The sequence below is a fragment of the Mercenaria mercenaria genome, chromosome 6 (assembly GCF_021730395.1).
Source record: "Mercenaria mercenaria strain notata chromosome 6, MADL_Memer_1, whole genome shotgun sequence".
NCBI classification, from domain to species: Eukaryota; Metazoa; Mollusca; class Bivalvia; order Venerida; family Veneridae; genus Mercenaria; species Mercenaria mercenaria.
In genome coordinates this window covers 60,752,391-60,779,012 of record NC_069366.1, presented here as the reverse complement: position 1 = coordinate 60,779,012, position 26,622 = coordinate 60,752,391, and the positions used below count along the sequence as shown (strand labels likewise).

At 35.5% G+C, this 26,622-nt stretch overlaps 1 protein-coding gene across 1 annotated transcript; it reads right to left on the bottom strand.

Annotated features, from left to right (window-relative positions):
- Nucleotides 1-19,293, bottom strand: LOC123548750 (E3 ubiquitin-protein ligase TRIM71-like). The gene has a single exon (XM_045336270.2). It carries the CDS (start codon nt 18,812-18,814, stop codon nt 16,505-16,507), a length of 2,310 nt encoding a protein of 769 aa, XP_045192205.1. The 5' UTR covers nt 18,815-19,293; the 3' UTR covers nt 1-16,504.
- Between the last annotated feature and the right edge of the window lie 7,329 nt (nt 19,294-26,622).

Genomic DNA, 26,622 nt, shown 5'->3' with positions numbered 1-26,622 from the left:
TAAGGGGAAGAAATTTGTTTATTTCCAAAGCTTTTAGCAAACCTGACGTTACACAAGCAGACGTTAATGACAGAATATAAATACTTTTAAATCATTCACCCTATTCCATAGCAGATGCTACTTTTCTGACTGATTACATACCTTTCGCAAATAAAATCTTCATACAGTACAGAAGCATCTTAATTTCTTATTCATTTCTAACTAAAAATATTTAGGAAAAGTTAAAATACTAAAAATCAGTCATTAATAACAATGCTGAAAAAGAAAACACCTGCAATCCTTTCATCATTATTTTAAAATTTCAATGCTGTCAAAAAAGCACAGTTCTTTTGTTTTGTTTAGTTATTCCAAAAAATAATGCCTTCAGAAAAACTGAGCATTTTCTAAGGTATATTAAATATTTGCCTTTCTTTGTAAAAATTGAAACAAAACAAATACTTCAGCTGATGGTTTAACTAACTGCACAAAATAATACAACAACTTGTTTTAAAGATTATTGGTTTTGTTTTATGTAGATTGAATTGTATTAAACAGTCTCATTTTACCAATTTAGAACATTCATTAATCAAGGATCATTCTTTTAGTTACAAAAATACAGGTTTTAAAAGGAGAGGAAAGCAAGAAATAGCTACCAATACTGGTTGTCTAGACTATAAAGAAAACAAGAAAGAAAAAGTACACACAGACAAGAAAATTATACACCTTTACATACAAACAGTAACACAATTATTCATGACCATCATAGACTGTATAAACCATTGCAAAGCTGTCTTTTAAAAAGTCTTCTACATTCAAAATTTCAACTTTGTAATACTTTTCTGTACCAAATCAAAGTTTATATCAAACTGAACACAGCCAGTTGTTACCAATGACTTGATGAAGTGTGCAGTGGTCATATAGACCAAAAAGTAGACAATTCCTCCCATATTACTACTACCAACAATTTGTTTGAAGACCTATCTTTTTAAGGCAAACATTTTGAACAAAATAAGAAAAGGCGAGCCTATTTTCTGGTGCAAGCTCTTCTTATAATTCTATTGATCCCTCTTGTTTACTTCTGGGAATACAAAAGTATATCATATAGAGCTTACTCTTGCAGGAACGAAAGAAAAATTTGAATGTTCAGTTCAAATTCTTTTGTAGGAACTTAAATCATACTGTAAAGTAATAATACTAAATGACACTAAGTAGAATGTGAAACAAGTTCTACAACTTGCATTAAACTCTCTCAACACCTCATTCAAGATGGTGTCCATCGCCACGAGGGTATGAGAGTATATGTAAAGTACATGTATTCTATTATAAGGCATTTAAGCAAAATAAAACACAATGGTTTCTATACAGCTATGAAAATCTTTGAATAATTTTGTTACACAAGCACAAAAATGGCAGAAAATTCAGTAGAGCAGTAGCATGAAAGTTACCGGGATTAATGTACTAACAACAGTTTGAAAACTGTTAACAAACTACAGCCGTGTGGCTTTTAGCAAAACCTTAATGACAAAAATACACATTTTTCTTGGAAAACAATATCAAAAACATGTAAACAAGTTTGGCTAGGCCGAAAAATAAAACCATAAAAATGCAATTCTTTTTTTTTTAAGTGTTTGACACATGTGTGAAATATTATGGCATATATTTTTTTCGCCACTAGAATGTTTTACATACAGAATGAAATGGTTAATGTTTTGTTCCTTTGTCATTTTTACTGAATAGGCTGACTCTATCTTTCATTAACTGATAACAAATAATGTACCTTTTTAAAGGATAAACAGCACTTTTCTAATATTTAACAAAATTCTATGAGAGCTTTCTGTGTACAGTAAGCGAAATTCCTTCGTAAAAAATCAATATCTTCATTTCAAAAACTAAAAACAAACCTCAACATTAAACACAAGAACTGCAAACATGAAATTTCCTGAATTCTAAATTGGATATTTAACAAATTTAAAAATTACTTGAAAGAACTGTCAATATTTTGTAAACATTGATAATTCTAGTCACCACTGACAAAGAATATATAAAGTTCTTTCTGAGAAAACTAAAAATAGCTTTAGCCTATAAAATTATTTATTGGTTTCTTAAGCATTGCCTTGCTTATTTTTAAAACCTAGGATTTTCATAAAATGTCAAAAAGATTACTTTGAAAATCATTTTGTTGCTTTTCATGCATTTAAAGTATTTCTGCTCGCTATTGAAGCAATAACTGGTGAGAGGAAAAAAATCTTCTCTCTCTTTAAAAACTCATGATAACATTTTTTGGCCTTATATATGTTTACAGTTCTTAAAAATTACATAATTTAAGTATTTCAATTAAATATATTTACATAAAACATGCATCTTTTAGTTCAATAATCTGGGGTAGGCTACAAAAACTGAATGTATTTTCTTTTTCTTTACCCATAACTCCCAGAAAATCTAACATCTCCCCATGCAATACAGAAGTAAACAACAACAACAAGTTTATCTTTTATCATGTTTTTCAAATTAAATTGATTTACAATTTTCTCATTTACTATCTGACGGTCGAGATGAACTTTTGACAGCAATATTTTCAGAAATATCTTATTTTATAAAAGAATGATTTAAAGTTTTAACTTAAGTAAGGTTATACCAAAAATGTCATTAAGAATACTTGCTCAAAGCTAAGAATTAATAAATTCTTATAACTGCCGAAGGAAAATAAGACTCAAATTTTGAAAAAAAACAAGAGCTGTCTCCATAAGATGACACATGCCCCCGATGGCACTTTGAATGAATAGTTATGGCCGATGTTAGAGTTTAGGACCTTTGAGCTACGGACCGGGGTCTTGCGCGCGACACGTCATCTTACTGTGGTACACATTCATGCCAAGTTATTTGAAAATCCATCCATGGATGACAAAGATATGGACCGGACACGCCCATCAATGCACTATCCTTTAACATCCAAGTGTGACCTTGACCTTTGAGCTACGGACCTGGGTCTTGCGCGCGACAAGTCGTCTTACTGTGGTACACATTCAAGCCAAGTTATTTGAAAATCCATCCATGGATGACAAAGATATGGACCGGACACGCCCATCAATGCACTATCCTTTAACGTCTAAGTGTGACCTTGACCTTTGAGCTACGGACCTGGGTCTTGCGCGCGACACGTCATCTTACTGTGGTACACATTCATGCCAAGTTATTTGAAAATCCATCCATCGATGACAAAGATATGGACCGGACACGAAAATTGCGGACAGACTGACAGACCGACAGACGGACAGACGGTTCAACAAGAGCACCGCCTTGCGGGTGCTGACGCTCATCTGATTTTTTTTGTATAATAGAAATATTGTCCTACCCATGATTTTCTAAGTCTAAAAAGGGCCATCATTCTTGCAAAAAGCAGGATAGAGTTATGTTTCTTGATGTACAGTGTCCACTTATGATGGTGAAAAACTGTTGCAAGTTTTAAAGCAATAGCTTTGATAGTTTATGAGAAAAGTTGACTTAAACATAATATTCAACCAAGAAAATGATTTTTCTAAGTCCAAAAGGGGCAATAATTATTGCAAAAAGCAGGATGGAGTTATGTTGCTTGCTGTACAGGGTCAGCTTATGATGGTGAACAAGAGTTGCAAGTTTTAAAGCAATAGCTTTGATGGTTTAAGAGAAAAAGTTGACCTAAACATAAAACTTAACCAAGAAATTTGATATTTTCTAAGTCCAAAAGGGGCCATCATTCTTGCAAAAAGCAGGATGGAGTTATGTTTCTTGCTGTACAGGGTCAGCTTATGATGGTGAACAAGTGTTGCAAGTTTTAAAGCAATAGCTTTGATAGTTTAGGATAAAAGTTGACCTAAACATAAAATTTAACCAAGAAAACTGATTTTCTAAGTCCAAAAGGGGCAATAATTCTTGCAAAAAGCAAGATGGAGTTATGTTTCTTGATGTACAGGGTCTGCTTATGATGGTGAACAAGTATTCCAAGTTTCAAAGCAATAGCTTTGATAGTGTAGGAGAAAAGTTGACCTAAACATAAAACTTAACCAAGAAATCTGATATTTTCTAAGTACAAAAGGGGCCATAAATTTTGCAAAATGCAAGATGGAGTTATGTTTCTTGCTATACAGGGTCAGCTTATGATGGTGAACAAGTATTCCAAGTTTCAAAGCAATAGCTTTGATAGTTTAGGAGAAAAGCTGACCTAAACATAAAAGTTAACCAAGCAACGCCGACGCAGACGCCGACGCCGACAACCGCTCAAGTGATGACAATAACTCATCATTTTTTTTCAAAAAATCAGATGAGCTAAAAACTATATGCCTCCCTTCGGGGGCATAAAAAATGATTTCACTTAACAATGGCTGCATGAAACTAATTCCTTTATTATTTATAGTCCATTCTTTACTAATATCTTGATACTGATATCTTGATGGTTAAATAACAAAATACAGTTCTTCCAAAAAAAAAAAATCAAAATTGGTCATAGGACAAAATTGCATAATACCCGTAATAGATGCCTGGCAAAATGCTTGAAGATTTTCCCAGAGCTACCGTCGCTTATAGCGGACATGTAAAAACAAAATTTTGAGAATTTGGTCTTTGACCATAATCAACATGAACAAGTTGCTAAAATATAGTTTTTCCACTCTTAAAGGGGATCCGTAACAAAGCAGTTAACAAAATTCTACTTATAAAGATACATGCAATATATTTACACTAATAATGTTCTCAGCAAAAAATTAACAAACTAACTCCAACTATACAAAGGCATAAAAGTGTAACTTAAAACAAAACAGTTTCATTGTAATGTACAAACATGTAACTTGCAAATTGTAGACAAATACACACAAGAAATTGCTACTATATTCATGTATTATACTTTATATTCATGTACCTTACTCAGTATTCATGTACCATTCTTTGTAATACTTCTGCATGTTTTCAACTTAGTCAATAATTGGCCTAAATTGTCCGCAAAAATCAAAAGTCATTCCAAAGCTACCACTTATAAAGGTGGTAATAAATCTATTAACACTTTTAACCTTTACTCTGCTAAGTTTCTAAAATGGACTGGTCCATCATTTAATTTGGGCAGCGCAATAGGAGAGATCGTGTTTGTATACAAATCCGTTGTATTTTCTATTTTTAGAACTGATAAGACAAAGGTTGGGTGGGCAGACGCCGAGCGTCCATGTTTTTTTGTAAACAGTGGTGTTTTTCTAACAGCTTAAACTTTGTTAAAACACAAATGATATCAATAATTTTTTGATCAATGGAAAGGATACAAAACAAGCAATTTATTGATTACTTTTAATCATTATTTCGGAATAAAATGGATTAATAATGAATGCTTAACTTACAGTGATTTTTCTAAAACTCCGGACCATTGTTACGCCGCTGTTAAAATCATATGTCATTTAAAATGGTTTTCATTTTAAAAAGATATTTAAATAAGAAAATATGAAAATCGTAAGCATTTCAGAACTTTTTGAATTTTCAAAATCCATAAATTAGCAAAAAAGTTATTAAAAATTCCGATCCCATACACAAACCATGTAAAAACATTTGTTTAGCCCACCACCAGATAAACAGGCGTTAATGCGTGACATCACGGAGATCTCTCCTATTTATTCTTCCAAGGGGTGTTCACTCAAAATTTACTGACTGAATAGCGAACAATGCAGACCATGATCAGCCTGCACTGGTCACAAAGGCAGAATCACTTGCTGCCAGCAACCTAAAGGTTAAGTTGGTAATAAGTCTATTAACAGTTTAAAAATTGCTTTTGTAGAAGCGTCGTTACTGTAAACAAGAGCACAGCCTTGCGGGTGCTGACGCTCATCTGATTTTTTTTGTATAATAGAAATATTGTCCTACCCATGATTTTCTAAGTCTAAAAAGGGCCATCATTCTTGCAAAAAGCAGGATAGAGTTATGTTTCTTGATGTACAGTGTCCACTTATGATGGTGAAAAACTGTTGCAAGTTTTAAAGCAATAGCTTTGATAGTTTATGAGAAAAGTTGACTTAAACATAATATTCAACCAAGAAAATGATTTTTCTAAGTCCAAAAGGGGCAATAATTATTGCAAAAAGCAGGATGGAGTTATGTTGCTTGCTGTACAGGGTCAGCTTATGATGGTGAACAAGAGTTGCAAGTTTTAAAGCAATAGCTCTGATAGTTTAAGAGAAAAAGTTGACCTAAACATAAAACTTAACCAAGAAATCTGATATTTTCTAAGCCCAAAAGGGGCCATAAATCTTGCAAAAAGCAGGATGGAGTTATGTTTCTTGCTGTACAGGGTCAGCTTATGATGGTGAACAAGTGTTGCAAGTTTTAAAGGAATAGCTTTGATAGTTTAGGATAAAAGCTGACCTAAACATAAAACTTAACCAAGAAAACTGATTTTCTAAGTCCAAAAGGGGCAATAATTCTTGCAAAAAGCAAGATGGAGTTATGTTTCTTGATGTACAGGGTCTGCTTATGATGGTGAACAAGTATTCCAAGTTTCAAAGCAAAAGCTTTGATAGTTTAGGAGAAAAGTTGACCTAAACATAAAACTTAACCAAGAAATCTGATATTTTCTAAGTACAAAAGGGGCCATAAATCTTGTAAAAAGCAAGATGGAGTTATGTTTCTTGCTATACAGGGTCAGCTTATGATGGTGAACAAGTATTCCAAGTTTCAAAGCAATAGCTTTGATAGTTTAGGAGAAAAGCTGACCTAAACATAAAACTTAACCAGGCAACGCCGACGCAGACGCTGACGCCGACAACCGCTCAAGTGATGACAATAACTCATAATTTTTTTTCAAAAAATCAGATAAGCTAAAAATGAGATATTCTCTCCTTTTCTTTCATCAATAGGTTATACATTAGATGCTGGTATTTATAGCAAACTCCTCCTCCTTTCTACAGTTTTTACGTAGATCATGTTCGCAGAACTCTATTACAAAAAATTTGCCATATGATACATGTGGATTATTACTAGTACATGAAACAAAATCAAAAGTGAAAATGAAAATCATCCAAAATGTGACTTGGTATTGATGGTACCATCTTGTTAAAATGAAATGTCTACTGGTACGATTTTTCTTTATCTGACTGACATTTACTTTAACACTGAAAGCAGAAAGATATAAATCAAGGCTTAGATTTTTACTTTTCTTAAACATACTCATAGTCAAATATTCTGAAAATTTATCATCTTAATCAAAACCATTACATTATTAGAATGAAAACCCTTACTAACATAAAATCTAGTTTCAAAGCCACATTTAATGCATGTTTTTAATAGCAAGGTATGAAAGCAATACAAGTACAAGTATTAAATAACGCTACATATTTCAAGCAAACAAAGGTACTGTAGATATAGTAATTTTTGCACAGGCTTTATTTAGCAGCCTGTTCTCTGGTGTTAAAGGCACTGGCCTCCAGATCTTTTGGCAACAAAAAAAAGGAGATTTTTTTAGATATCTGGAAATAAATGCTATATTTCTTAAGAATGCTTTGAAATTTATTTACTGACTGACTCTATGTTACTGAAACACATTAGAATTAGTTGTTTTTAATTTTTAGATAAAAATTGAAAAGCGTTTGTAACACTTTACTCAAGTTAAACTGACTCAATTATAAATATCTATATTTTAAATGTTATGAACACTAAATCCTTCGTAGTGTTACTTATTGCCGCGGCAATCCAGGTTCAATTTCGACACAGTCACCCTTTTTAAAATAGTTAAGAAACCAAAACTCGTATTCTAATGTTCATAATATGACCAAACTTCAATTTGAAAGAAAGATCATTTTTAGCCAAAATCTGGAGGTCATTGCCTTTAAGATATTGTGAAATTTTAGGAAATGATGCAAGATAAATATTCATCAATATTTTGAATTTTGAAGTGGCATTGTGTGTGAATACTAGCGAAACAAAACCTCCGCCAATAGTACCTAATCTACAATAGCTTTTACAATCTGTAATATCTGCTAAAAACCTTATGTCAATACTACCTGTAACCCCTAGGAAAGATTGCTTGAACGTACTAGGTCTACCTTTCAGTCCATCCTCACCTAATGACCTAGTTCCCTACCAAACTTTTACCTAGTGACCTGTTTTCTTGACAGTCATATGACCCAATTATGCAAAAATCATACGATACATACACATTGATAAAATTTGTTTCCACAACACTTTATTTCAATTAGACCTAAACTGACCATATTAAATTACTTCTTTATTTTTGTTGGATTTAAGTCATATCATAACCAGTTAGGTTATGTGGGGAACTTTTTTATAACATATAGAACTGACACAGATTTTTAGCACAGACTCGTATTCTGGATGCTACCTCGAAACTTCATCTAAATGCAACAATTAATTAATAAATTTAACATTTAGTTACAATGTATACATATTAACAAACATGATTACATTAAGTACATAATGGGCTCTGAGGTAAAAAGCGATTGTTTTAGCTAGAATGAAAAATGTGCATAATTATACAATAATACCCGTGAAAAATGCTTTAAGCATCTGACGTTACAAAAACTATAATATTCGGTCACCATTCATACAGACATTAGCAGCAATTCCGTATGTTGGTTTTTTGTTTTTTTTTTCCCAATTTACACATAAAAAAATGAGGCAATATGCATTATAGGTACATTTAATAACAATAATGAGCTGACAAGTGCAAATTTTAGTTATAATTAGGCAGTTTGCGAAATTTCATGAGAAAACTATCATTTACATTATGGCCTTTTAAAAGACAAGTTTAATTGTAACTTACACATTATAAACTATTTAAAGTTTTCTGATTAAATACAAGTGCTTTTGCCAAAAAGAAAACACTTCTTTACAAGAGCAAAATATTATGTAACCAAAAGCCTAAGAATCTACACTGTAAAGCCAGGAATCATCTTTATCAAAGGAGTCTGATTATACAGGGAAATCCTGGCAGTCAAAAGTCTAAATTCAGGTCTAGTCCAGAAAAAATCCAACTCCTGTCCATATCACACATTGATTTAACCATTTCATGCCAATATTAAACATAAACAAATACATGTTACATCAGTAAGGCAAACAAGACACTCAAAACACACCCAAGAGTGGCTATATTTCAACAATATGGGACAAAGTCTTGGCCCATAAATTTTGTAAAATTTCTATCCTGCCAGCTACTGAGGTATAATATCTGAGGAAGAGAGAAAAGCCCTTTCTGAAACCAACCTGGTACCCAAACTGGACCCCCCAAAAAAATCTTTGGTCCTGTTTGATTAGCAAGAAAAATGTTAATTTTAAGGTTTGAAAACAAATTCTGTTGGTAGAGAAGAAGTGCTTCCCATTTACCCTAAGCTATTAGCATATTTATTACTTTTAAATATAGATTAACATCAAATCAAACTTATTTCAAAATACTCAAAATGTACAGATCCCATTTCTAACAAATCAGCACATCTAAAACACTAACAGAACTCCTGGCAACAACCAATCAAATGCTGGAGTTTTCAGACTGGTCTCTAAACTGAAGTTTTATATTAATTTAGGACCCTCCTCATATATTCATTAACATATACACAGACTTAAAGCAAAGCGATAGACCCCAAATAGCAATATATCAATATGATGCATAATATTTAGACGATACCAAAAGCTATTATATATATATATATAATTATGATATATTGTACAGTATTGATTTTTAAGTGTTTAAAGATTTACTGTCAGTATTAAAACTAATTATTTTTAAACATCAGACTGAGGTACAAAAAGGCTGAGGTAGCAATGGACATGAGGTACAAGCTCAAAAGCTTTATTATTGAATAAAAGCTCAAATTTATATAAAAATAAGCCCAAATATTGAAATAATTATATATCTCTGTTCATGAATAATAAAATGTGTTTAAAACACCAATTTATTACCGAAAATATGAAAATAGTATATGATGAACATCAAACATAACTGTATATTGCTATCAGGAAAAAGGATCTGTCTTTTTTTCTGTTATATGTACATAATATATATTTAAGTCAAAAAGTGAAACTCCCCCACAGCAATAAACCCTCTCTAGCGGTACATAAACTCTATGATGAAACAAGATGACTGTTACAAAGCAATTCAAATATCCTTTTTTCGTTTGAAGTTTATTTTTTTCATGTTGTACCCTACATTTTAATTAGCGTTATTTCTCTATAGACTCTAATCAATAAATGAGCTGCACAATGAGAAAACCAACATAGTGCATTTGCAACCAGCATGGATCCAGACCAGCCTGCGCATTCGTGCAGTCAGTCAGGATCCATGCTGTTTGCTAAAGGTTTTTCTAATTGCAAAAGGCTTTGAAAGCGAACAGCATGGATCCTGACCAGACTGCATAGGCTGGTCTGGATCTATGCTGGTCGCAAACACACTATGTTGGTTTTCTTATGGCACAGCTCAAATATCTTCATTTAAATGCTGAAAAAAAACTTTGCAAAATTTTTGTGCAGTCGTCTCTTCACTGTAAGGGGAAGTCACTGTGTAAGGTTTATGCATTATGTTCACCTGCAGTAATATATCTTAACAGTTATAAAATGTTTTTAGAGAATCACTAATTTTAATAAAAAGTTATAAAGTATCCTGAAAAGAACATATTATAAAGCAATTTTCAGGCAGATTTGAAAGAATTCTGAAACAACTTGAATTCATGCATCTACCTCCTTGATGAGTTATAAAACATCTAAGAAACCAAGATTTTTCAAACATCTTCATCCCCAGATTATTCAAACCTCTAACGTTACCAGATATTTTAAAAATCTTTGTACCCATATTTCTTAAACATCTTAGTACCTAGATGTTTCCTCTGACTACAAAAATACAGAAACTGCCTTACTCTATGCAAAATCTCTTGTTAACAGTACGAAAGTGAGGATAATTCTGGACAGATTGCCAAAAAAGCACAAAAAGCTAAGCTCTTTCACCTAAAATGAAGCATGAAAATTAAACCATATAAAACTGCAGCATAAATCCAGACAAAATTACAAACTAGTTAAATCATGACATAATTTGCAGTACAATTTGTAATCAGATAGTTACATTAAAATGACAATTTAATTGTTGGGAGTTTGAGAATAATGACACAAGCTTTATCAGGAGGCTTTCAAAATGTTCAATAGCAACTAACCTTAGGCAATAAATGCTGATAAAATCAGGTCTCTTTCTTGCATAACTGTCTATGCAGTCAAAAATACTGGTAAGTTTATCATCTCTGTAGAAGACTATCTTGGTCTGTAATCAGTTCAAAAATAAAACCCTTCAAGTTCATCATTGAGTTTTGTTGTTTTTTTTTGTCTAGGGCAAGAGTCAGTTTACTATATTGTTTCCTAATTTCTATAATTTGTGATAAGTAAAAAAAATCCTAACTCTGTAAGAACAGATGAAACTTTATCAATAACAGTGGTGTTATTGGAATCAGTGCCAGTAACAGCACCTACGTCACATGTATCGTGTCAACTTCTCCGCATAAATCTGAGGAGGAAAACAAATAACCAAGGACAACCTTTATTCATCAAATTTCTACAATGAATACATTTGCCTGGCTCTGTTCAACCCATATTAAACAACAGTTAGATACTCATTTTTCAACTCTGTTTAGTTACAAAGGAATCTTAAACCTTATTTCATTTTTTTTCCCATACTGACATGCAATTTCCTATTGGACGTGTGACATCCATAAAAGATATATCATCACCTAGATAAAACCATTACTGCTGATGGTTTCAATTAATAACAAATGAAGATCATTTCAAAGAGTAAATGTGTATGTAATAAAAGAGTAAGTAGATTTGCATCGTGAAATATGCACTTGTTAAAAGTAACACTGCTTTCTTGAAGCTGTTTAATATTTCTACTGCGGAACTAATGCATATGTAATATAACCTTTGAATACATGAAAAATAATCAATCACTAATTACACCTTGCAAGACATCAATCAGGTTAGACGAAAACAATCAAATTCCCACGTGTAGCAATCAGTTGTGTAACCAGTTGATAATATTGTTCATTAAAGTGCAATTAGGATCTGTTTAATTAGTCTCCCCTTACAAAATGCCTGTTGGGGAACCAGCAAAAATAACTGATTATCCCATACAATGTGATTCATTCTGATAGGGGTCCCTAATTTCTAAGAAAATGATAAAGAAAACAGATATATCTATCCTATGCTTAGAAATACCAGGATTTATACTTGACAACTTGGAAATACTAGGAGTTATCCTTGGAAATCTTGGAAATATAAGACTTAAACTTGAAAATACTAACCCTTACCATGCTAAATTTCTATAATGAACTTATCCATCTTCCAATTTGGACAGTACCATTAACTGTTAAAAGGGGTGCTTACCAAAAGATACTGACTGAATAGCGAACAGTGCAGATCATGATCAGACTGCACAGATGTGCAGGCTGATCATGATCTACACTGGTCGCAAAGGCAGAACCAATCGTGTCCAGCATGGTAAGGGTTAAGACATGTTACAAAATATAATTCTATTCTACATGTTCTAACTTCTAAGCATCCCAAACTTGTAATATTCCCAAACTCTTTGATATGCTATAAACTGACTTAACAACCCTTACCATCCTAAATTTCTATAATGAACTTGGCCATCTTTTAATTTGGACAGTATTATTAAAGGGGTGCTTACCAAAAATACATTGACTGAATGGCAAACAGTGCAGATCATGATCAGACTGCAAGAATGTGCAAGCGAATCATGATCTTCACTGGTTGCAAAGGCAGAATCAATCATGTTTAGCATGATAGGGTTACTTTTTTGTATTTTAACTATATTTAATTTTCTTGTCAAAGTTTTTAAAGTATATAACTTGAAGAGAATGTTATTATTATAAGTATGTTACGAGTACGAAGTAGAGTTGACAAAAAAAAAATTCTTTCAAACATTTTCCTTACAGTCAAACCGCCATAAAATCTTGCATATCTTAAATCATACGACCTTGATTAGTATTCTACATTATCACTTTCAGGACTGAAAAGCAAAAACAATACATAACAAACAATGTTATATTATATACATAGCCTGCCATGGTTATGTGATGAAAAAAGCTCACAGAAAACAAACATGTTGAGGTAGCAAGTGGTTACATGACTTTTCAAGCCTTACGATAAACATACATACAGTTGACATGTAATATTTAACGACACAAGTTTTCTTCATAAAGTTCATAACATCCTCAAGTCATGAAAACAAAAACAAAATTTACTGGCTACAGTGCACTACTCTAATACAGAAGTATATACATAAGACATATTATATGACATAAGATATAATATTTAAGTATCTGCTTAAAAAAATATTTAAGCAATGCAATAAGCTAAAATAATAACATCCTTATTGCAATAATAAAAATAACTTTGCCCAAAAACCACTGGCTTTGTAAAACAATATAAGATGGATGTTGAGGTTTCTTTCAAAATAAGTACCGGTAATCAAAAATTGTTATAACCCAATGAGGTATATTGAATTTCAGTACTCATTAAATCAAGTGAGGTCGTTAAGTTTGTATTTGCAAGAGGTAAGAGAGGCTTTTACTTTTGCAGCCAAAGAGTAAAATGCTTAAGTTCTCTTGGATTCAAGCAATCCAAACATGACTGTTTGGAAAATGGCATACACAAAGTACTTTAAAGCATTTAAGTTGCATGGTAAAAATGGATGCTATATAGCATAACATTAGCTGTATTTTATATAATGCCCTCAATTATTTACTTAAAATTTATATAATACTGATTTTGATTCTTAAGCTTTCCAAACGCTTTTAAAAAAAAATCTGCGTTTATTATAAAATTAATTAAGACTCTCTAATGATATACGGATATTCGAATAATCCATGACGATATCAGACTAGAAATCATTATCATTATTTAACCAGAATTTTTAAAATTCAGACCTCATATTTTTCCCTTTTCATTTAAAATGCTATTTTTAAAAATACATCATTTCAAACACTTAATTAACAATAAGGCTACAATAAGCACTAAACTTAGCATGATAATTTATATTATCTCTACACATGTACACATATTTCATATGATGATAGGGAAAAAGGTTAAAACCCTTCCCTATCCCATTTTCTTAAAACAAAAATGGGAATAATTTCAGATATTAACATCCAGTCATTGTCAATTTGTCTACTTGTATACAAAGTCATGGATGTGTTTTCTAGATAATGTTGGTACACACACATTTCATTTAAGCTTTTTGAAAAACTAGAAATAAATTTTGAAAAACATTTTTGCCTACTTTCTAAAAACAAAAATGGGACAAATTTATCTAAGATTAGAATTCCAGTGCCAATTTTTCTGCTTAAAATGGAATTAAGCATTTCCTAGCAGCTACATCTTTCTTTTAACATGGTGTTTTAATAGTCAAAGTAATACTGATATGTTTTAGCTATAAGTCTCTTATAACTCTTTTATAGAGTGGCAGTGTGCATTTTATTGATATTCTATTATGTATATTATGTAATATATGTTGTACACTGATGAGACTGAAATAAAGAGAGTATAGATATTAAACATTGGTACACACCTTTTAGATAAACTAAATACAGTGTTTCAGTGTCTAAGTGACCTAAAGTAAATTACTATCAGCTTTTATCAATTAACTTCAATTAAACCAGTTAATCCCCATGGCCTTCCTTACCACAGACAGAAATACATTAATGATAGTGGCAAAATTGCTCACATGTTCTTATTTTTGTGTTCAGTTTAGATCAGTTATTGATAATTTATGCCAGGAAGAACAAAATATTTGCCTGATAAATGGCCAAAGGAAATCCCCACTAGAGAAATTACCATTTCAACAAGTTATCAAGGCCAGCATGTTTACAAGCAGGCCTATTTTATACATGTACTGAATGGTCAGTTTATCCTTCAACCAATACACACTACACTGCCCACTCCCCTTGTGTACTGACCTATGCAAACAGTGTAGCTTAACAACTGACCATTGATCTGTATCTTGTTTACACCACTGGCCAAGTACTGTTAGTTACATAACTGACCATACAACTGTACATTAACAGCCAAATTTTTGGCAACCCGCCAAGCAAACAAACTGGCCACTTCGGCCAGTTTCTAGATCAATGCATGGGAGAGATAAAGCATTCATGTGCTAATTTTCAACAGCTAACCTTATTGATTTAATTCTACAGTACTTCTAAATAACAAGCTGTGAATGAAACAAAAACAGAAATAATTTACTATAATAAATCTCATGAAGCTATTTATGGTCTTTACACTAATTACAGAAATAAATTCATCAATATTTATCTTTGGGTTGAATAAACAACCAATCATTTTGATCATTTTAACTGTTTCCAACAAATTGAAAAAATTATAACATAATAATTAACTATCATAGATCCAGCAGTGGCTATGTATTAGACATGCTATTGTCTACTAGGTTGTTAATTAACTTTGAAATCATTAATGCTATAGAATCTATCTGCTAATTTGACCAAAAAAAATTATATTTCTGCATTCCCATTCTATCATCTATTGGTACCAATCATGCAAAAATCATAAAACAGAATCCATAGATGAAAAATATCTGGTAATTTTCACATGACTGGCCTATTTACTCCCATGAACCTCGTGCTTGGTCAACAGGAACCAATTTAAGGGTCACAATGGACCACATAAGTTTTAGCTTCACTTCTGACATGTGAATTGAAATGGTATCATTTTACAAAAAGCCATTCATATAAGAGGAAAACCCCTAGGTCATGAACTACTTTTACTGTTCTTTACAATTTGTGTTGAAAAAAAGGTCTTTCAATCTTAACTGCCCCTTTATTTTGTATTTGTCAGTACTGAAAATATACCTAGAAAACACATTCATGAATAAGGTGTGCAACTGTTTCAAATATACACTTTATATTTTTGAATATTTTTGATCACTTCTGCTGACTAGAGATCATTTGACAAGTACTAAGTTGTCCATAAAAAAACTGAATGTTTTTATTGAACAATCAGCATGGATGACATTCCTTTTAAAAGAACACAGTTGTTTCAAAAACATTGTACATAGCGTAAAAGTGATTTTTCAGAAATGTAGAATTTACTATTACTATGTAATAAATACGAAGGATGTTTTGTGTGTGTTTTATAAAGAAACTTAGGTAAAAGAAAATAATGTGAAAAATATATGGTTTACATTGACAACAAGAGTTTACAGTGAACCAAATTAATTCCCTTCAAAGGACATACAGAGACCAACAATCTAACATCTGACATATACAATCTAACAAGTATACATGTTTCACATAATGTAACCGATACATAAAAAATCTATTTTTCATTTGTGAAAGGAATCAATCTGGTGCACTTTTAGTATTTCCCTGAGCGGTCATAACAAATATGCCTTCGGCAAACATGTCCAAATGTTTCACAAGAGCTAACGCAGGATATAACCTGAGTCTCAACCTGAGCAAGGCAAAAAGCTGACCCTTTATAAGGGCAAAAGCATTTAAAATACTTGTACACGATTATTACCAAAATCAACAACAAGAACATGACCGTCTGGCGTAACACATATGCCAGATGGTCGGTCAAGCTGACCAGGACCCGAACCTGGTGTGCCGAACTTGCACAGGAAGTTGCCGTTTGGTTGAAAAACCTGAATTCTGTGGTTGCGTGAATCTGCAACGATGATGTTTCCTTCTTGATCAACGACAACACCCTGTGGACGTAGGAACTGGCCATTTGCGCTTCCCTCTGTACCCAGAAATCTTGCATTGTGAAAATCGGGATGAATCACAAGGAGCCTGTGATTGTTGAAATCCGTAACCACCATTTGGCCTTCATTGTTGAAACAAACTCCACGAGGCGAGTCAAAATGTTTCCACAAAGCACCATCAAATCCATATTTGTTAATGAACAAACCATCACATGTAAATAACTGTACACGATGATTTCGTGTATCTGACACAAGAATTTTTCCTTCCGAATTTACAGCTACATCCCATGGATAATTAAACTGACCATTTTTATTTCCTTTCTCACCAAATTTCAATATGAAATTTCCATCCAGAGTGAAAATTTGGATACGATGATTATCTTTATCAGCCACTATAACCCGCCCTTGACTATCAGTAGCCACTCCAGCTGGGCGGTCAAACTGTCCATTACGTGTCCCTGCTGCCCCAAAGTGATGATGGTAGGATCCATCAGGGTTAAATGCCTGGACTCGATTGTTGCTACGGTCTGCTACAAGAATGTAACCTTCTTTATGATAACATATGCCCCAAGGACGGCATAACTTCCCCTCATCCTCACCTTCTCCACCGAACTGCATCATCATAGCCCCCACTGCAGTATAATTTCTACCACTTCTCACAGATACAGAGAAAGGGCTATCGTGTATGTGCTTGCCATTGATCATAACAGAGATTGCATGCTGGCCTTCAATCTGAGGTCGGTATGTCACACTGTATGTCCCATTCTGTCTGTCGATTACCTCCGTTCGATAAAGAGCACCTTCTGGACTTTGAATGACACATTCCACCGGGTCGCCTCCAACAACTCTCTGCTCTCCTAAGTGATCTTTGGCTTGTATGACAAATATGGCAACCTTCCCTTTCAGGGCTCTCTTTAAACCATCCCCAACAGCGATACAATTTGGTGCATAAGCGCTACTGCTTATGAAGCCAAGCTTTGTGATGGCAACATGAAGGGCAGCATCTGGGGGTGTGAATAAAATATTTTCATCCTCATGTGGTTGTAAATGTCCGCGAAGGGAGCGCAGTTTTTGTATTTCACTAACCATGCTCTCTTTGGTTTTCAAAACGTCAATATCACGACCTGTGTTTAACACAGTTTCAACATTTTCTACAGTTCTGCTCAGCGACATTAAACCTTGTTTCAAGTCATCCATTTGCATATGAAGAGATTTCCCCTTGACTTGTCGTATTTTCTCAACTCTCCTTAACAAGTCTCTTTCCCTCTCTTCTAAAGCTAACATATGGCGCCTAGTTATATTGCGGATCTCTGTGGCAACTGACTGTGACCTAACTTCAACACGTTCTGCCATACCCTGAGTGACTTGTAGACTTTCTTCAATAGCTTTCATGCCAGCTTTCGCATCTGCAATCAGTTTGACTGTTACAGTACGAGAATCATCAATGGCATCTTGGAGGTAGATGAAACTATGACCGACGTGCTCAGTCATGGTACATTCTCGGCAGATAGGGGATAGACATGTATCGCAATAAAGACGAAGAATTTCCTGTTCATGTTTTGTGCAAGGTGTTTGCTGACGGTCGCCCTGTGCAGCTGAAATAATCGGAGACGGCATACATGGAGTGATATTCTGAGGTCTGTACCTGGGATTTACGAATCTTTCGATGTAGTGATCCTTGGTTAGTCTCACTCGCTGATGTGCTTTCACACAATTATCGCAGAGATATTCATGACAGTTCTTGCAAACCGATGTGGCCCTGCTTCCTTCATCACATGAATTACACCAGTGATTCTGGTGACCATTTTCTATTTCACCGTTCTCGTAATCGTCTTGTGACACCATCACATCCAAAATATTTGAAATAAAGATACTTGATGGAATTCCTTCTATTCCACCAGAATTTAAAGACGCTTCCTGGTGACATGACGGGCATTTTAACGTCTCCGCTGACCCATTCTCCTGATGGTACCTTTCTAAACATCTCTTACAAAAAGAATGTAAACAAGGCAGAACTCTTGGATCTTGATATATTCTTCGACATAACGGGCAAGCTCCAAGCTCTCCCAAGTCCCCTATCTGATCTGATATACTGGCCATTGACGCATTAAACTCATGAGGTAGAGCGGTTACAACGTCGAAATTAGTTCCTTACGATCACATTTTGGTTTGTGTACGTGTTGACCAGTCAAGTTGACATTATACCAATATGTAACACAAGTTTTCGCACAAGTCTGTCCTTGGAGATCTTTACACGCCCCAAATACGCAGTTATTGATTCCACTTCCCTGAGTCCGCACACATATGCACATCACCTGTCACATTTTCTTTAATAAGTAATCCTTTGATAATTTATCACATGCAAATTTATCTACACTCCCGTAGAATAACACGGATAAATTCACACGATGTGGAATATTGGTCGCCATCTTTCAGCTTCAATGTAATAGGCGGAGTAACCCAATTATCAACGTACCTGTCAGTCAAACTACTGACCAATCAAATTTTACAATAGCAAATATTTGGCCCATCGCCAAGTAAACAAACGTAAACATTTTGCAGTTGACCAACTTTCTAACCATGCACTTTTGTTGATTCCGTTTCTGCAATATAGAAATTATGATGCCCAAAACGTTCTTTTCGGAACTAATTCCTTTATCAAAAAATCATCTTAATACTGACGATGTACAGCAATATCCTACGCTCAAAACATCGCCGTGTGTATTAATTCATTCATTGGGGTCACGTGACGTACATATTTGACACGCTGACCTTGTTACGCAATCAATCGTAATATAGGTACTATGGAACGCCATACCTGTCAGTTCAGTGAATTTCGTATCAGATCTCACTGATTGTTAGTGTTGAAAATGAACGACTAGGTTCTTCGGGTTGCTACACCCTTACAGTATGTGCAGGTGCTGATTTATAATTTTAAAAACGTGTTTTAATTTTCAAACTGGCATCTGTGCCAAAAAAATATAATGTAGGCCTACAGTATTATAACTCTATACCAGGGGCGTAGGGACGATTTGAGCTTTGGGGCTGTGGAGGGGGTTGGTTTCGGAGGTGGTAGCACCATCCCTTCAACGGGGTCCCGGTGTGCCGAAGATATTTTGCATATACTATTAGCTAGAGTAAATGGTGCAATCTGGTGACTTCTTGGACTGATCAGTAGCTGTTGAACATACTCGTTTTTTTTTTCTCGAGTTTTCATCCCTATAAAATTTACAGTTTACTGTGTTTAAACACTGTAATGGCGGTACAATGTTTGATACGGACAACAGTGTCTTGCCAGGGTAGAACCAATAATGTCTAAGTAAGGGATCGAACACAAGAGCCTGACTTACAGGGTTAATCCAACCCCTTAATATGGCATTTTAGTCATTACATGGCACAGGTCCGGTTCCAGAAATATTTGACTGGGGAAGGTGGGGGTGGGGGGAGGCACCAGTCTAGAACCAAGACGCGACTGCCGAGGCGCATAGCGCCGAGAGCGGGTAGGTACGGGAGCGGTGTGTGTGGGGAGGATTTCTGCCCATGTAAGGGGGTCAGGGAGGTCTTGCACTGGAAAGTTTTGAAATACAAGGATGAAATGGTGGCCTCAGGGGCATTTACTGGGTACTTCCCTCATTTTATGGGGGTCGGGGGACTCTCCCTCTGGAAATTTTTTAATTTCAGGTATGAAATGGTGACCTCTGGTGCATTTTTAAGTCTAAATTTGTATGCAATGAAGGAGTTACTTCCTGCTTGATGGAAGGGGGGTCAGGGGGCTCTCCCCCCCCCTTGGAAAATTTTAAAATAAAGGTATGAAATGGTGGCCTCTGGTGCGTTTCTGGGTCTAAATTTTGAGAGAATATTATTCCTTTGCCGAAATAGTTGGGTGTACCTTTGATAAGTATGGATCCGTGCCTGTGGCATTTATAAAGGTAAATTTACGCAATTCACTGTTTTCTTTCTGAAAGAAGCACTAATTATTTATTCGTATGTTACTATATTTTCTTTGATATTTCAAACAATATGTTTAAGAGTCAAAAATATTTAATTTTATATATTTTGTGAATGTCGATTTGCTTTTCTGTTTTACTGAAGATACTTACCTTTGTTGGCAGAATCTGAGACACAACATAAATTCGAGTGTCTATAATCTGTTAAGCAGTAAGCAGTTAAACACAATTAACTTTTTTTAATTGATGTGTCGCCTATAATCCGACTCTGCGGGGCGTGGAAATACAGCGAACTTGGATTTTGTGCAATACCTTGTCACCAAGGTGATCTAGCAAATTTTAAGGTGTAAGCGATATAACATATCAGTCGCCGATGCACTTCATGATAAATTGATAATTGGCAAGGGAAAACCGCCGTATTTATTCTCAATGATATTTCTAGCCTTTTCAAAAAGTTACGAGTTCGGCATTTCGCCGCTCCTCGAAATATTGGGGCGGCGGGCGCCACCCTTGCCGCCCCAGCTCCTACGCCCTTGTGTACACTTAGAGACTTCTAATGGCTTAACGTTGGGTACTAAAGGTTGCTGACTTCAAATCACTTGTCCCTCATCGATGTGGGTTCCAGCTCGCTTACGGAAGGTGGGTGGTTATACCCAGGTGCCCGATCGTGATGAAATAATGTGCGGAGGGGCACCTGGGGTCTTTCTTCACCATCAAAGCTGAAAAGTCGCCATATTACCTATAATTGTGTCGGTGTGACGTTAAACCCAACAAAATAAATAGATAACGTTCACGGTTGGGTACTACAGATGTCAAGGTCACTGGGTCAGATTTTGTGTTAGAGTAGGTTCAGGCTACAGGGTCGATCCGAGGGTGGTCGTACCCCCCCCCCCCCCCCCCGTGAGTAGTTTTTACTCTTTATATAAAACTATGTACAAATGCACACTACTTGTATATGTACTGACAGGTGCAGACTATTTGAAGAGACAGATATTCAGATACAAGGGAATCCGGGTACCTGACCCTGGCTCTTTTTTAATAGACCCTTGGTTCTTTAACATGCCCCGTGTAGCACCGAAACACGCAATGATTGCCTGGGTTTCTTACCATTACACCTCTAGTACTCAAAATGTTTCTGAGGCACCTGTCAGAACCCCGGACCTCTGAATTGGAAAGCCAGCGTGCAAACCACGGAGTTAATCCGTCCACCCTATACTCATCAAAGATGCGCCCTACTATTTTGGCAAAGGAATAAAATTTGCTCAAAATTTATACCCAGAAACGCACTAGAGGCCACCATTATATACCTATATTCAAATATTTCCAGGGGAGAGCCCCCTAACCTCCAAAAATGAGGGGAATACCCCACCAGTAAATGTACCAGAGGCCATCATTTCATAGCTGTGTCTAAAAAAGCGAGGGGGTAGCGGGGTGTGGGGATAAGCACTTGATCCTCCTAACATACAAGATCTAGTATGCAGAGGTCCCCTCCCGAACCTATCTGCTCTAGGAACTATACGCCTCCACGGTGACGCGGGGACTGAGGCTTACTGTATTTTTTAACCTGTCACTTCTTAGTATGCCCCATACCGCTCCCTAACTCCTGTACCCCAACTTCTACCACATCAAACACCCCGTCTCACCATCATCCGATTCCGCACTATCACCCCACCACACCCCCGTTCGTTTTAAATTCTTGTTTTGTATTTCTCATACTAACATATATGGTAGCTGATTCGCACTATTTTGTTATTATACAGACGTCGTTATGGCACCCCGACAAATGTCACCCTGCCGTTCATCGCCCCACCGAGCCAGATCTCGCCCCGCCGAACGTCGTACCATCAAACATCGGTATGACACCCTGCCGAATATTGCCCCGCCGAATGTCGCCCTGGAGCGGTGGTCTAGTGGTCAAGGTGTCGGCCGTTCAACCCGTTGGTCGTGGGTTCTAGTGCCACTGGGTTCACGATCATGCCTTCACATATAACGATCTTTCATTAAAATCAAGCTAAAATAAATTAGTATCAACTGCGAGTTATAGTTATTCAAATATGAATTGGTAGGAAAATTATTTGTGTAGCGAGGAAGTGCAGTTTTATGCCAAAATCGTAACTCGTAATTTGCTTATATACTACATGTGTACTAGTGAGGGGTAATTCAACAACAGTATACCTGTACCGGTACATTTACGTATGGCTGCAATAGCTGCAGTAATGCACCGCGCATTGTGTCTAAGAATTTATTATCTATAATGTTTGGAGTACAGCGGAGATTACATAATGAATTTCATATGGATAGATTGATTCAAAATATGATTATATACATCATAGGTCCATTGTTGGTCCATCTGATCAGTATATTTTAAAATGTAAACTTGAAAAAATGTGAACATTTATTTGTTAATTGTCATGTAATGGCTTGCCTGTCAATAGTATAACACTTACTGACTAATTCGGGCTTGTCGGTTGATAGTCATCACTATTTACCCGAAGTCTGAAGGCAAATGGTTTATTTCGTGATATCAGAAATAAATTTTTGCAGGCTCTTTTTTTTTTTTTTTTTTTTTTTGTAAAGTTTTGGCATAAGTAGGTACTGTGAAACCTGACATGATAAACTAATGACTGAAATATTAGTTTATTATGTCAGGTTTCACGGTACCTACTGGTAAAACCATTAAGTAGATCATTTAGTTGGAGAGACTGAGATTGCTAATGGTTACAGTTTTATCTGTATAAGTTATAAAAAGGTTACTTATTGACCTTATGAATTAAGTTACTGGTGAAACATAATTTCATAGAAGATCAATAAATAACATATACATGTAATAGTAAGAGTCATGATATGTCTCCTTATATACATTGCGGGTCAATAGTTCAGCTATAAATTTTGCTGGGCTAAAATCAAAACTTGAAGAAAAGAACATGAAACTAATGTAATGTAACAAAACACTCGTTTAATGATTTACCGGCCAAAATCAAAATTATTGCACAAGGTTAGAGATTTTTCGGAGCACGGGAAATAGTTCCATCTACTGTCCGACAAGCCATTCGATAAGTGTGTACAAAATTCATGCAATTTTGTTTTGTATTTCTTTTGTTTGTAGATTGATTATATCGAGACAATTTCAGTTGAAGAAAAAGTACAGGACACTTCCCTTTGGCGTATTTTGGAGAAAAGTTTTCAGTACACACTGCTTTGAAGTGATTCACTTCCCTTTTGAACTGAAGAAAAGTTAATGTCAGATGTAGGTGTTAAACATCGGCTTCGTTTATCGTTATGTGTTGCATTCGGGAAACAATTTTCATCGAAATCAGACTTAGACAGGCATACAGTATTGCATCATGATGTCAGAAATGCTAGCAAAGTGCTGACGTATCCTCATCAAGTTCTTCTTTAGGCAAGCTATAACGTACACATGGATATATATTCTGGTCTAAAACCATGCGAGTGCTCACAACGGGGGCACACGTTAGTAATAAGCACAAAAAGAACCAGCACGAAAAAGTATGCACTGGCCTTGTAGGTATAATTTGTACAATCTGCCAACTACTTTTACAAGAAAGTACCAACAGAAGACGTACAAGTCAACACAGCACACAGGCAAACGATTTTATTGTGACATTAAGTTGGTTCTGCACGTTCAGATAAGGATTTCTTTTCATGAACCGCTTGATGGATTTTCATCAGACTTGGTTTTGAGCATCATTATAAGATCGACTGCCAAATTTGTTCAAATGGCGACACTTGGTCCCTTTTACGGGCCTCTTTAGCTGAAATATACCTTTAAAGGTTCTTCCCATAAACACAGCATGGATCTTCATCAAACTTGGGTTTGTAGCATCATTGTAACGTGCCGTGCCAACTTTATTCCAATGGAAACGCTTGACACTGTGTTAGGGCCACTTGAACAAAAATAAAGATACCGTTAAATGACTTCTTCTCATGAACCGCTTGATGGATCTTCATCAGACTTGGGTTTGTATTATCATTGTAAGGTCTTCTCCCAAATTTGTTCAAATGGGTGTGTTAGACCCTTTTAGCTGCCGCTGGAGGTAAAGATGGAGAAAAGCCCCCTTTAAATGACATCTTCTCGTGAACCGTTGGCTTGGTTTTCACCAAACTTGATTTGTAGTGTCATTGTATGGTCCTATCCCAAACCTGTTCAAATGGTGCCTGTAAGAGGCCACTAGACGCTTGATGGATCTTCACTAAACTTGGTACGTAACATCATTCAAGATCATCTCCTAAATTTATTTAAATGGTTTTGTTTGATATTTTTAGCGGTTACAAGAGAAAAAAAAGAAAATTGAAACTTCTTATCTCGAAATTTATTTCAATTGTTGAGCATTTTTGGGTTGTCACATCAAAATATAGACAACAACTTTAAATAACTTTAAAGGTTTTTCACCATACTCCGTCAGAAACACTGTAAGTTAAACTTCGCGTTTCAATTAAAATTTATCGTGAGCTTGATGTGATATTTATGGAGCGGACACGTCTCTAGGATACCATCCAGGTACGTACCATATGGATGGGAGACGTCTCTAGGACACCATCCAGGTACGAACCATATCGAGCGGAGACGTCTCAGGGACACCATCCAGGTACGAACCATATCGAGTGGAGACGTCTCTAGGAAACCATTCAGGTACGAACCATATTGAGTGGAGACGTCTCTTGGACACCATCCAGGTACGAACCATATGGAGCGGAGACGTCTCTTGGACACCACCCAGGTACGAACCATATGGAGCGGAGACGTCTCTAGGAAACTATCCAGGTACGAACCATATGGAGCGGAGACGTCTCTTGGACACCATCCAGGTACGAACCATATGGAGCGGAGACGTCTCTTGGACACCATCCAGGTACGAACGATGGATAGGGTTGTTTTGCAAACCGTTCCAGACTCTTCAGCCGCACCGGTGAAAGCTAGTCCAACAACCTGGCTGTTGGAAGTGCCTTATATATACAAGCACTACATTGTCAATGATGTTAAGGTGTTGTTTTTTATTGGACCTCATTGACAGTACAATGTCGAGGATCAACACGGACGACTTATATAATTCATTAGTAATTTAGTTGTCTAGATAACAGGTGAGAAATTTCCATGTGACCACTGAAAGGGTATTTTATATTTACAATATAACCTGTTTATATAGGCCACCGAAGGGACTGACTGTAGGTGGCCACTCTTGATAGTTTACCGCTATATTCAGGTAGCCGATATAGAGCATCAAAGTTGTTTAAAACTCCATTTCACAATTCAGAAACCTCTCCTATCCAGAACCTCTGAAAATGTGTCCATTACATGTAGAATAATACACGATGTGAACTCTATATGGTAGCTGATTTCTGCCATTTCGTTCTGGCTTTTTTTTTTGGCCCTTGACCTTATTTGTCGTTCTGGCGTGCTGGTGCAAGTATCGTCGTAAGTTCTGTCCCAAGTATTTGGCATGTTGGCGTGTTTCACATTTGAAAGGCTCCAACACAAAATAGCGACAAATAACACGTCAAAGCAAAATGGCAGAATTCAGCCATCATAATAACTGATATCTTTTTCGAATTTTGTGATGCGGATTACTGGTGTCAGTAGGTTCCACACTTGAACAGCAGCGGTTAGAAAGGAATTATACTATAAAATGTTCTATCAGGAACGATATGGATATCTTCAGAATTTCTCAAATTGTTGCGTGAATCACCCTGCTCAGGGACAAGAGAAGATAGGTAGGCTGGTGTAAGATTAGATTTCATTTTAAAGAACATACTAATAGTCAATATTTGTATCGTTCGTCTGGCTTGAGAGTTTCAGAAGTTGCTTCTCGATATAGATTTTCCAAAGAAACAAGTCTGGTAGTACCGGAGGCGATGCGTGCACATTAATTTTGTATTTTGTAAAGTTGATCAAAAATTGTTTCCAACAATTTAGACTTTACAATACAATACAATACAATACAA